General features: G+C 42.8%; 1 protein-coding gene across 1 annotated transcript in view; it reads left to right on the top strand.

The window, feature by feature from the left end:
- The window catches only part of LOC118558291 (heat shock 70 kDa protein 12A-like), a 39896-nt gene extending 26309 nt beyond the window's left edge, over nt 1–13587 (top strand). The window contains exons 6-9 of the mRNA XM_036128801.1: nt 1181–1372; nt 1446–1617; nt 12289–12450; nt 12650–13587. Of these exons, the coding sequence (XP_035984694.1) occupies nt 1181–1372; nt 1446–1617; nt 12289–12450; nt 12650–13242 (1119 nt within the window). The 3' untranslated portion in view covers nt 13243–13587. The remainder of the gene's footprint in view (nt 1–1180; nt 1373–1445; nt 1618–12288; nt 12451–12649) is intronic.
- The last annotated feature ends 280 nt before the right edge of the window (nt 13588–13867 follow it).

The raw sequence follows: 13867 nt of genomic DNA on the forward strand, positions 1-13867 counted from the left end.
TTTAGAGAACAACTCCAAGAGCAAAGCTCAGGCATCAGTAACAACTTTGTGGAGGAATATAATTTCCTCATTGAAGCATCCTGGTGAAGCTGAGCAGCTATTAAGGTCTGGCTGCTGATAAACTCTCCAGATCAGGTCAGAAATGACCAATCCTCCACGTTTCCTTCACATCTCTGCCATCTAACTGACTACAGCTCCTTTTCTGTTGCTCACCTGTCGATACTAATTTACCAGGTGGTTTCACTTTTACTGGGGACTTACTTTCACAGGTCAAAGGTCATGGTCTGGAGGAGGTCTTTCCAGGTTTCCAGGATTGTTAAAGGGACAAAGCAGATTAACTTTGTCCTTTGGTCACTGCTGGGAAATAAGGCAACAAATGTTTTCAAGAAGCAGAATAACTCAGAGATTTATGTCAACATCATGTTCTGGTCAGAGGACTGAGGTCAACATCTCAGCTGCTGCTGGAAGTCCCAGCCTCTACATGACAACCAAGAGGAGGTCTGAATGTTTGCTCACTGCTTCTAGATTTTATTATTTTTCATCTTTCCTGTCTGGTTATTTCAGGCATGAAGAAGCTGGTTGCCTCCATTTGCTCCACAGAAGGAAACCTCTAGATTGAATCTTAGTTTTATAATTGATTTTATTAAATCAGGACTTTGTCTGGTATCTAAACAGACACATTAATTAACTAGGAACCAGTGTTTAAATGACCTTTAACATTTTAGATTATTCTCGGTCACTGCATCTAAATTATGGAACGATTTTCTCTTCATATCAGAGGAGCTCAGACCTGGAAACTTTACAATCTCTGCTGAAGACCCACTTCTTTGCTGTTGTCTTTATTTTACCCTGTTTACAACATTGTGGAAAAGCAGAGACTTCCTTTATAAATGTGATAAATAGATAAATGTGACTTAATAAAACCATAAAGCAATCCACAACGCATTAGTTTTGTGTTTTAAATCAAAGATAAAAACAGAGAATCCAGCTCTGATCAGTTTTTCAAACCAGTAAAATCTGTTTGTTCGTCTTTAAATCTGTTATTCAGGCAGAAAAATCTGAAGGAACAAAATAACAGTTTCTGTTTGGACCGGCTTTAAGACTGCAGTAGTTTACCATCAGTAATCTGACAAACTGACCAGTTCATGGATACAAACTAACAAAAGTAATTTACTCCCAGAACTACTGGTCAACGAGGGCCCTGGAGGTTTTCACAGAAGTTCTGAGGTTCCTGAAGGACGATGCTCTGAAAACCATCAAACACCATCCAGCAGGAGGAGAGATCTCAGCCTCTGACTTCACCTGGGTGCTGACTGTTCCTCACAGCTTGAAGGATTTTACTAAACGTTTCATGACAGAAGCTGCTGTTCTGGTAACATCATGATTTTAAGAGTCCAGCAGCTCTGAAACGTTCAGAAGAATCAGACTTTTTATTTCTCCTCCAGGCAGGTCTTGTAGGAGAAGACACTAAAGACAAACTGGTGTTTGCTCTGGAATCAGCAGCAGCTTTGGCCTGGTGTTTGAAGCCTCCACCTGATGGCTTCATCACACAGAACCACAGCAGAACCTCCCAGGATCAACCTCCAGAACCAGCAGGCGCTGGTACCAGCTGTAACGGTACTGTCTGGATCTATAAAGTCTGTCATCCAAACATTCACCATAAAACAAGCTTTGGTCTGAATTATTAATGATCTGTTTGATCCTGTTGATGCTGATCACTTCTGTTAATATTTAAGTTTTTGGTACATTTTTGTTCTTAAATGTTTCAGAGCACCAATCAATTTATAATCAAAGATAAACTGAATAAATAAATAATAAATCAATGTATAATTTAAATAATATAAAGCTATCCAAACCAGTCAGTGTGTAAAAAGTTAATTTCCTCCTAAATCTAATAATAACCTTGACTCAAAAACCTTTTTTAGTTTCAGGAATAAATCTTTAAATCTCTGAGGAGGAATTTTGTCCCACTCGTTTTCAGAATATTTTTAATTCAGCAACATTGGAGGATTTTCCAGCAGGAATCGATGTCTGAGGTTATTTCAGAGCATCTTAAATTGATTTCAGTCCAGACTTTGACTAGGCCACTCTTTTATTAAACATCAGAGTCAGACTTGCTGCTTTGCTTCAGTTTCTCTTGAACCATCAAAACTTTCCCAGAAATCTTTGGGATTAATCAGACTTTTTGTGGGACGGGTCTTTGTGTTCTTTTGGACCAGCAGTGGTTCTGGCCTTAAACTCTCCTATGGAGGCCATCTTAGCTCAGTCATTAGTATTTATCTTTAATTAAAGTTGTTTATATGTGTTTAACGTCTTCAGTTTATATATGTTGATGTTTTGGTTCTGGCCACGGGGCGTTTGGGGTATAAATACGTGGGCTTAGGGAAGACCAGGATGCTGGTGGTGGTTCTGTGGTTTTCTACCAGTCTGTCAGTCAGTCAGGGGTCTGTCCAGCAGTCCTGCAGGAGTCCTAGCAGGAGAGGCAGCAGGAGGCCTGGGACATGGACCTTGATGTTTGTCTGCCAACTGGGAATCAAACCGACACACAGAGCTGCATTTGGATTTGGACTTCTGTACTGAGTCAACCAGAACCCCCATAATGCATCAGGAGATTATATGAGTTACATTTGCCTTCAGGTTGGAGGCCGATCAGCTGGAAAGTTTGCCTCGCCCTCATTGTGTCTCACAGACGTAACGATTTCTCAGGCAAAGCAGGGAGAGACGAGGAGAACTGAGAACTGGACCGAGGCTTTATTAGGAACCACAGACCACTAAATAACTGCTGTCTCCATGTTCAGAGCAGCCATTGCTCTCCTGTAGTTTACTCCCAGGCTCCCCCTGGTGGTGATAATGAACATAACCACGTTGCATTCACAGCATCGTGTTTTAGTAGATATAACAGAGATCTGAACACTACAGTTTCCTCCCTGTAGACTGAACATTAACTCTGTTTTAACATGAGTTCTTGAAGCTGTTCTCCATTTCTTTAAGTCCAAACGTTGAGCAGCTCTAATATTTATCTTCAGATGCTCCACGCCTCTTGAACTCTGAACAGTTCCTGCATCAGTCCTGACTTTGCTGCCTTTCCTCAACAGCAACACTTTCTGTGTCCGTTACATCACTGAGTGGATCAGATGAGCAATCCCAGTTTAATGCAGCATTTGATGCAACATCTTCTGGAATCCCTCACTTCCTTTCTGCCTCCAACGTTTCATTCACACGTCTCTTAACACATGTTCCATTTACCATCAGCATGTAAGTTACAGGAGCCAAAACATCAGGAACTGCTGCATCAAGCATTTCTCTCCCTGCTGTAGTTTCTCAGCAGGACTGACTGACCCACAGAGAAGCTCCTGAGTTTCCTTTTGTCCTTTGAGCTCTTTGGATGCTGTGCTGGTTGGGAAACCTGAGAGAGTTCTGGTTTAAGCAGAGAAAACCTGGTCATGGTGCTGTCACCACAGACAGGTGTGGAATGAACTTTCTATAGAAACTCAGCAGAGAGAGAAAGCATTTCAGTTCTGTGATAGTTGTAGGTCCAGCTGCTTCAGCTATGGCTTCATTTCTCTGTCATTGGGTGAATTCCCTCTGCATCAGTAACATGTCCAGCTATGAGACACTAGGCTGGAAGAACGCACATTTTCCTGCTTTAACCCCCAGGTTGAGCTTCTTTAACCTCTAACCTTTAATCTCTACCTGCTGATCTGCCTGTCATAGATCCAACTTTGAGAAGTTCTCACCTCCAGCTGGTTGTAAATAGATCCTGTGGTTCTGGAATAGGATCCTTATCCACTTCCAGCAGAGGGTTGATTGACTCTTTATAATCCCCACAGATCCTGACTGATCCACTTCAGGAATGTTCAGTGTGGGTGTCGCCCGTTCACTGTGATCAACAGGAGTTATAACTCCACCTGTTTCCATCTGGATTAACTGAGTTTCAGCAGCTTCCTGAAGGGCATAAGGGACAGAACCGGGTTTATAAACTAGGTAATGGTCCCTGGTATCACTTGTAGTTCTGCTTTAAAACCAGTGACCTTGCCTAGAGCTCACATACCTCTGAGTATCTGTTCCATAACTCCTCTAAACTCTCAGTAGTTCCTCCGTTTACAGGAGACCAATCCAGCTTCAGCTGTTTTATCCAGTCCCTTCCCAGGAAGGCTGGACCATTTCCTTCTACTAGCAGCAGGTTCAGTGTGAGATTAGTGCCTCTGCAGCTCAGTCACAGTAAGTTTACCTTTCAGCCTCAGTGACTGTTGGCTCTAAGGTTTTAGTTCACAGGTTAAGCTTTTTAAATTTACTCTTGTACGGTCTCTCAGATTTCACAGAGGCAGCAGCTCCTGCTTCCATCTTCAGCTGCTTCCCATTAACCCTTACATTCACATAACAAGGTTTATCAGTTTCTGCTCCACATTCAGGACAAATGTTTGCTTTTCCAGTTTTTCCAGTGAACAGTTCAACACTAAAGTTAATGTTTGGTTCTGATTCACAAAGTCTGGAACAGAGTTTTTCTTTGCAGAACTTCCCTTCTTTCAACTTGACACGTAGAGCTGTCAGCTTCTCTGGAGGATGGTGGATGTCCTGAACATGTTCATGTGTCCTTGTGTCCATCCCCTGTGATCCATCGTTGTCCTCTTTCTGGACTGGAACCACTTCTGATGAGGCTCTAGATGTCTGGTCCAGTCTGCTGGCTTGTCTTGTTGCCTCTCTGGTCGGGAACAACAAGCTTTTCCAACGTGTCCTTTCTTCTGACACCCTCTGCATTCTGCTTCCCTGAATCAACATTTATCTGCTGCGTCACTTTTCAGTAAATCTGTAACAAACCTTCCTGGTTGCTTCTCTCTTTGTAGTCTCTGATCTGGAAATGGAAGGTGCTCTGACAGATCTGTGACAATTGCTCTGCATTTTGCTTTGTTCCTTCATGGACCAATCCCTGATCATAGCTGACCTGGCAACCCAGATTGATAATGTGGAGCTCTCCATGTTCTGCACATTAATCTGGACCTGCTGGTTCTGATCCATCAGATCCATTCAGGGAAAGGAGGGACATTCAGCAGAAGGTCCTGAGCTGATTGGTCAAAGCGACACCTAGTGCCCGCCTACCAAAGGTTGGTTTTAGCCATGATTAGCACTAAAACTCAATTAATGTGCCGACATGTTTGTCCTGAAGCTAAATAAAATGTTAATGTTCCTTAAACCACCTTTGATCAACAGCTGTCCAGCTAAAACAAAAGCCAGCAGCTCAAAGCCTGACATCCCACAAAGTGTCTGAGCCCAAATAAATGTTCAGTAAAGTCCAAACTCAGTATGCAGCTGCAGCCAGAAATAGAAATGATCATCAAACCAGCTTTATTGACATTAAGCAGAAGCTAAATGACATCACTGCCATGTTGGTTCAGCAACATCAGAGCTCTGTGTTTCCTCCAGAAAACATCCTGTTGTTGATGGAGACCCTCTTCACTACAAATCATTAATCAGAGCCTCTGAGAACCTGGAGGATAAAACATCCAACTGGACTGTTTGCACTTCCTAGAACAATCCACCAGGGGGCAGCCTAGAGACCTTGTAGCTGCCAGCATTTACCATCAGAGCTGAGTTTTCTCAGAGCTAAAAGTTTTCTGTCTGAATATTTTGGAAACTAATACAGAATTACACATGAATATATGGATAAAATTAACTGGCCAGTCATTAAAAATGAGGGAAAATCATAATAATTTTCCCTGTTTTTAAAGTGATGCTTAAATCTGACAGAACATAATGACACAGATGAAAGAACTGGATTTACCATCAAATATGAGGAACTTCATCCTAAAGCTGCCAAATAAAATGAGAAATGTGGCCTGAGACCTGCAGGAGAAAAGAGGTCAGAGAGTTATTCACTGATCTTGTTGCTTTCATTGAAAACAAGTTAAAGTTGCATCTGATCCATTTATTATTATCCTGGACCAACAACAGACCAACTCTAAAAACACCAACAGCAGCTTTACAAAGCAGAAGAAAACAGGAATCAGTTTTATTACAAATGTTACTGCAGTGAAGAATGAATGAATACCTGGAAATAAGAGAAAGTTCTACAAAACCCACAGATGCTTCTACTGACTCCTAAGTAAAATTAAAGTAATATTTTAAGTTTAATGAGAATCCACACAGAGATATAGTGAACTTTATTAAGGTAAATTAATGTATTTTGGTTGTTTAAAACTGGGACACATGAGCAGAGACTGCAGAGGTCTTCAGGACGGTTCTGGACGTCACTGAGGACATCTCAGTGTCCACATTGACCAGGAAGCTGCAGGATGGTCCTCCAAACGTCCACAGCATCCTCTGAGTACTACCTCCACAATGACTCCAAGCTGTAGCCATATCAGGATGATGATGATGAAGATCACTCAGTCCTTTCTATCATTGCTGTCCAGGTCAGGAGTCCAGAAACTAAGACAACTGAGCAGATTTCTGCATTTCTGGACCCGGGCAGCAGAAACACATTTTACACAGAAAGTTTGAGCAGAAAACTGCTGTTGAAAGACAAAATAACAAAGATTCAGTTGTGAACAACGGGACATAAAGACATTATGAGAACAAAGATCATCTCTGGTCTACAAGTAGCAGCACTTGATAAAAATGGTTTCATTGAACCTCCAGACGTTACGACACAATAAATAATTCCTGTTTCAAGGTGGAACGCTCCACAACTGGAGGATGGAGACAAGTGGCCGTACCTGCAGCTCCACAACATGGATGCTGATGGAGGTTTGCTGATTGGCAGAGAAGCTCCTAAAGTAAAGGAGCCGTGGAGCTGATGAAGAGTCAGGACGAAGGCCCAGATGCAGTCTGGACCAGAGCTGGACGGGTCATCAATGGTCCACTTCAGAGTGAGAGGAACCAGACAGGCTGCCCTGCTGCCACTGCTACCAGGATTTCTGCTGAACATCTGGAAACAACGTTGACTGTCCTGGGGTCCGTTCTTCGTACGTCGCTAACTCAGTTAGCAGGATTTCATTGTTGACGATTTGGCATGATCTTGGATCGTTTGGTTCTTCGAAAGACATCCTGCACTTGTTGTCATAGCAACACGTGCGCCAGCTTAAGCCTGCTCCAGAGCAGGCTTATTTCATGTAAACAAGATTAGATCACGGCTGTATAAGCGGAGGAGATGGGAAGTCTGTCGTAGCCATGTCCATTTTTACGACAGCAACCTGTTGCGGAAGGTGCAAGAATAATTTGCAGAGTTTTTCGAATTAGACAAGATCCTTTAGCGCAGCGCGACAGTGTATCTCCACTAGCGAGATACACTAGCGAGATTTTTCTTGGTGGCTGTTATAAACAGACAAACACATCATTTAACAGTAGCTTTTAAAGAGGAAAATGTGATGTTGGAGCCATAAATCTAAAATATTTAAGTTATTTGTATGATAGTTTGCTTTTTATTTTTATCATATTCAGTAAGAAGAGTTGTTCGGGCCATTTTATTGTGAAGTTTAGTTTTACTTTGAAAGGCTTGCTTCCTGTCGAGCCGTATATTGGGAAAAAAAAAAAAAAAAAAAAAAAAAAAAAAAAACTATGGACGGATTATCTAGACACGGAGCAATACAGTTTTACCGTTTAAACTGTGGAGGACTTGGAAAAGGAAGATTTTCATTTTTTATGGATAAAGATTTTTTTTGTTAAAATTCCCAGTTTGCATGCGTCCTTTACTTCCCGTGTCTAAGGAATGACACTGAAATTTGTAATGAATCAGAATCGGACCCAAGATTCAACCATGACAGGTCAGTGACTCTACAGACAGTTTATTGATAAGCAGGGTAAAACCAGCTTCGGCTCTCGGGTGTGCTGCTCTCGTAACGGGTGGAGCTTCCCTGGAAGCAGAGGGACAGGTCAGAGACTACTAAGGCAGGTTAGCAAAGAAAACAAAAAAGAAACAAACTGACTAACCTGATAACGGGAGCAGCCAGGGCATGGAGAGACAGCTGGAAGTGTTTGGGGCAGAATCCGTCCGCTGGGAGATGGGAACGGACCGTTGAGCGGTCGGCAGCAGGCAGACGACGAGGGGTTTTCCAGGGGCGTAAATCCAGAGACAGTCCAGGTCCGGTAACGGTAGTTCACAACTCCAGCATAGGTACAGAGGGGAAATCCAAAGAGGGTCCGGGTCCAGATCCAGGTCCGAAATCCGACAGAACAGGCTTACAGGGGGCAGGCAGGTCTCAAACTCACAGGCAGACCGAGATCAGAAACACGGGGAATCAGTCCAAAATCCAGAGGCTGCAAGGCAGAACTCAGGCAGGCAGGAAAACCAGAACAGGATCAGGCAGGCTCAAAAAACAGAGGGCAAAACAGGTCGGGCAACAGACAGGCAGGCAGGCAGGCAGGCAGGTTTTCTGGGATAGTGCTGGAAAGTTCTCACCGGTTGGCTCGAAGACGATCTGGCACTGGAGACTGACAAGAACAGGGTTTTTATGCAGCTGGAGACAGGTGGAGCCAGTAGAGGTTGATTGCAGATAGGTGGAGACTGAACAGGTGTGACTGATTAAGAGCAGGATCAGCTCCAGTGCCAGAATCATCACAGAAATTTGGATCTCTTGACATAACAAGTGCCTTTTTAAAATAAAGTGTAATAATTAAAGGCTACCATTTTGTAGAATATTCTTGTATTTCACTTTTACTTGTCCCCATGTTCTAGTGGGTCCTGTGGAGGCTCTGATATAAAAGAACAAATAATATCAAATTATTAAAATGCAAAAATTCATACTGTAGAAAGTGATAGAAACATCTACCATGGACAGTATTTACGCATTAATTTGTCTGCTTCTTTTTGCCAGCCCTCTCTCCTGTCTTTAACAGATTTTGAGGTGTTTTAATTAATGACTCAAATTCGGCATAACCTTCCAAGCTCTTGTTCTGCTTGGGAGAAAAACTGTGGGCGTTCTTTGCTGAACAGCCAATAACAGCGTTGCTGATCATTCTTTCTACTATCGATACATTTCCCCTTTTAAACAAACGCATGAACGCGCAGTTATCTCAGATAACTCAATCCAGCCATACTAATCGTAAAGAACAGGTGTGTTCGAAGAACCCAGTTAGCCGGATCAGGATTAGCCGGATGAAGTCATCTTGGATGTGTCATTTGATCTCGGATGTTTTAAGCAACGTACGAAGAACGGACCCCTGATCTGTGATGGATCTGCTGAAACTGTTCCTGATGATCCCTGAATGGACGGTGGAGGAAAAGTCTGGTATCTACCCCACCATGGTGTTTATCAGCCAGAAAAGACAAACTGGTTGTTTCTGATTGAGCTGCAACATTTAAAGGGATTTCTCTGAACCAGCAGCTGTTAAAGGACCGGACCATCTCAGCTGTGGGACTTCTTCTAGCTTTAGACAAGAGTCCATTGCAGTTATGGTAGATGTTTCACCAGGTCCATGTTCCAGAGAAACAGAGAAACTTCCTTCACTTCCTCTGGTGGCCTAATGGCGACACTTCACTGATTCCCAAAGAATATCTGATAAAGTCCATCTGTCTGGAGCCGTGTCCTCTCTGAGCTCTGCAGATTATGCAGGAAGAAAACCAGCAGGAGACAAATCCCAGCAGTTTCCAGCTGAAGTGGTCGATACGATCCAGCAGGATTTTTATCTGGATGATGGTTTAAAACCTCTGAGGAAGAGGAAGCAGTAACATTTATTCAGGATTTTAAAGCTCTCTGCAGTAAAGGAGGATTCAGGCTCTCCAGGCGGCTCAGTAACAGCCGTGCAGCGCTGCAAACATCTCAGACAACAGAGCAAAGGAAAAGTTGGAGATGGATGGAGATGAGCTTCCAGTGCAGCGGCTCTTGGACTGCAGTGATTCCCTCAAAGTGATGCATTCAGATCCAGAAGCTCACTTCTAGAGCGCTCCATAGAAGAAGGGGAATCCTGTCAGCAGTGAGCTCACTGATCTCCTGGGATTTCTGCTCCCTTCATCATCGCTGCCAACCTGCTGCTACAAGAGCTCTGCAGGAGAAACCTGGGCTGATGATGCTGTTCTCCATCATTTCTCCAGACCATGGACCAGCTGGATGATCTGGAGAGGAGATCAGAGGTTAAAGTGGATCGTTGCATGAAGCCTAAAGACTTTTGTCCTGTTCTAGCAGCTCCTCCACTTCTCTGATGCCAGCCAGGTGGGACAAGCTACAGTTTCCTGTTTAAATCACAAACTGAGCATCATGATGGCCTCACATTCCTCCTGGGAAAGACCAGAGTTGCTCCAAGCAGACGACCATCCCTGGTCTGGAGCTCACTGCAGCTGTCCTCTCTGTTCTCATGGACTAACAGCTTCATGGAGAGTTACATCTGAACCCTGAGACCTCTGTTTTCTGGACTGACAGCACCTCCGTCCTGAAATACATCTGCAGTGAAGCAAAGAGGTTCATAGCTTTGCTGCTAGCAGAGCGTCCATCATCAGAGAAGCTGCACCAGCGGACCAGAGGAGAGATGTGAGCTCTGAAGACCATCCAGCAGATGAGGCATCAGGAGGGATGAGAGCGGAGGACTTCTTGGAGCTCAGCAGATGGATTAATGGTCCTGAGTTCCTGTTTGAGTCTGAAGACAAACGGCCTCAGCTGGATGTGAGGAACCATCCACTTCCTGCTGATGGTTCTGGAATAAAAAGGATGTGACTGTCAATGCTGCTGCTGAGGAGATGAAAAGCCCTGCCAGATGTTTCATCTCCTACTTTTTATCCTGGGTGGAGCTGAAAACATCTGCAGCTTGGTTTTTAAAGCTTAAAGAACTCCTTAGATCTCCGTCTCAGAGGAGAAAAGAGTTTTCTGCCAGAATGCATCAGTCAGGAGACGATGGAAACACCAAAGAGCAAAAGGTGTCACCAGAGATGCAGCAGTTTGAGACCTGCTGAAAGGACAACATTTATCTCCTGGAGATCTGGATAAAGCATTTTATTATTCAGTTTAACAACATCACAGGTTTGGAGCTGAAATCTGTTCACTCAGAGCCAACAAGAGCGTCTCTGAAGACAGTCGCCTCTACAGACTTGATCCAGAGGTTGACATGGAGTCCTCAGAGTGGACGGACGTCTCCAAGGAGCAGCATCACCATCAGAGACTAAACATCCTGTCATCCTGGGGGAGGACATGATGAGGCAACATTAACTCAGCGTTACATTCACCGTCTGCTTGGTGACGCAGGAACAAACCACATGTTGTCCAGGCTGGTCAGAGATGCTGGATGATCAGAGAAACTCTGCTGCAGGAGAATCCTGTCTGATTGGGTCACCTGCAGAAGAACCAGAGGAAAGATTTGGATCAAAAACGGCCGATCTGCTCCAGAAAGAGGAACTCCAGACAAAGCTGCATTTCCAGATGCTGGAGGAGATTATTTTGGCTCCATTGATGCTAAAAGAGGCAGAAGTCTAGTCAGCAGGCATGGAGGATATTTACAGACCGACCAGCCGTGCTGCTCATTTAGAGGCTTTTACTCTTGATGCTGATTCCTGGATTAAAGCGATCAGAAGATTCATCTTGTCTAGAGCATCTATGTATTTATTTTTCTGGAACTTTTTTCAATTCTTCTAAAATGTTTATTATTTAGAGCATTTTATAGTCTATAAATAATATAAAATGTTGTCTGTACTATATTCTTTGTATCAGTCTCTTCTTTTTCATGATTATTCAGTATTTTCCTGTTATTTATTTCTCCTCAATAAAACTGTTACTAGTTTTATTTCCTTTAACCGTCAGACCAGGGTTAGCTGCTGCTGTAACTCACATCTGCAGCTCTACAGAGAGATTTCTATCTATCCATCAATTATCTATACCCACTTATCCATACAGGGCCGTAGGTCTCATTCTTCTACCTTTCAGTTTTGTTTCTTCATCAACTCCAATCTCTCCCTGAGTCTCAGATTTCAGAGTTAAATGTTTATGTTTAAATGACATTTCTTAAATGGAGCCTCATCTCAGGCTTCAGGGCTTTATTATCAGACGTAGCATCACCTCCTCTAACACTGAATCATGACACCTTCAGCATCTTTTCCTCCAATATCTGTCAAAGACGCGTCACTCAGACAGAAAAACTCTCCCTGTCCATTTTTACTGCATTAGTTCACCTTCTAAGGTTGGTCTGATGGAGCTGCTTTGACTCAGAGTCACTGATCTGGAAACTTCTCCAGAGTTTTCCAGCATCACAGACTCTGGTGACAGAGATGGTGAGAAATAAACCGACCTAAAAACCTCCAGCTGAGCCTGAAGCTGAAAACACTGAACATGTTTCATCCTGCAGCTCAGTGAGGTTTCTGTGTTTGAACAGATCCAGCAGGAGGTCCAGAACCAGGAGAAACCAGAGATCTGCTGGAGAACCAGAACCAAGATCAGGTGGCAGTTCACTTTAAGAAGGAACCAGGAGGAACCAAAGTTCTGCTGGAGACCAGAAACCCAGACAGAAAACGGTACCTTGTTGTCGACTGTGGAGGTAAATGTTAAACACGGTTATTTAAATGTTTATTGACAGATGAGCTTTAAAATCTTTGTTCACACTAAGAATCCAGATAAATGAGGATTGATGTAAACTTTTAGATTAATGTTTGCTGGATGTGAGTTTGAATGTGAAATAAGTTGTTTTCTGAGATTTCTCCTTTATTCTGTTTTATTCTCTTCCTGTTTGTCAAAAGATCAAAATGTTAACATCACTGTTCATGAAGTCCTGGAAGGAGGAGCCTTGAAGAAGCTGGACAATGACGTTAGACGTTATCTGGCAGAGGAAAAATTAAAGGAGTTCCTCGGAGAAATTTTCTCTGAGGAAGTCTGGAAAGAATATGAAGTATTCTACCCCAATGAGGTTCAGAAAATGATGTTTGAATTTGCTCGTCTCAAACATTTAGATGAAGATGTTCAGATCAGCTGCCCAGATACCCTGAGAAAAGAAGCTCAGAGAGAGAAAGACATTGAAACGTTCTTTGCTTCAGTGGAAGGAGCTTCCTGGGAGGATGGAGTCATCAAAATCTCCAGAGACAAACTGAGGTCTTTCTTTGATGACATTCTGCAGAGAATCACTGAGGGTATCAGAGAAATATTAAATAAAAACTCCAACATTGGGTTTATTGTGTTAGTGGGGGGCCTTGCTGAGAGCCAGATGCTCCATCAGTTCATCACTGATCAGTTTGGACATCAGTATAAAGTCCTGTGTCCTCTTAGACCCCAGGAAGCGGTCCTGAAAGGAGCCGTAGAGTTGGGGAGAAACCCAGAGTTGGTCCAGTTTGATTGAATTGTTTTTACTGAGAATCATTTTCTGTTTTTGTTGCTGTGAATTATTTCCATGAACAGTTTTTAGGAAAGGAAATGTTATAATGTGTCAACATGTAGTTTTAATCCCTGATTTTTGGTTCTACAGAAGAAAATATTTAGCTTTATGGAGGACATCGCTGATGGAAGAATGATGTACTGTGGTCTATAATTCAGAGCTGATTCTGTGGTAAATCAGTGGATTCTAGTATAAATACCTTATGAAGAGAATAAATAACTTTATTAACAGAGATGCTGGTCCAGTTATTAAAAATATAAACTCAGTTCCAATGAAGATGGACGTTGTTTAAAACGTAAACAGAAATAAAATATTTGTAAATCCTGTTCAGCTTATGTTGAATATGCTACAAAAACAAGATATTTAATGTTCAAACTGATAAACTATTGTTTTTTTAGCTAATATTTTTCCTCTGAGCCCTGCAACATGTTCCTAAAAGCTGAACAGGTTCTGTTTACCACGGTGTTGCTTCACTTTTCCTTTTAACAGCCAATAAGCTTCTGGGAGCTGAGGACACTGATTGTTGAAGCTTTTAGGAGGAAATCTTTCCCATTCCTGCTTGATGGACAACTTCAGTGTCTCAACAGTC

This window comes from Fundulus heteroclitus, unplaced genomic scaffold (genome assembly GCF_011125445.2).
Source record: "Fundulus heteroclitus isolate FHET01 unplaced genomic scaffold, MU-UCD_Fhet_4.1 scaffold_120, whole genome shotgun sequence".
Classification (NCBI taxonomy): Eukaryota; Metazoa; Chordata; class Actinopteri; order Cyprinodontiformes; family Fundulidae; genus Fundulus; species Fundulus heteroclitus.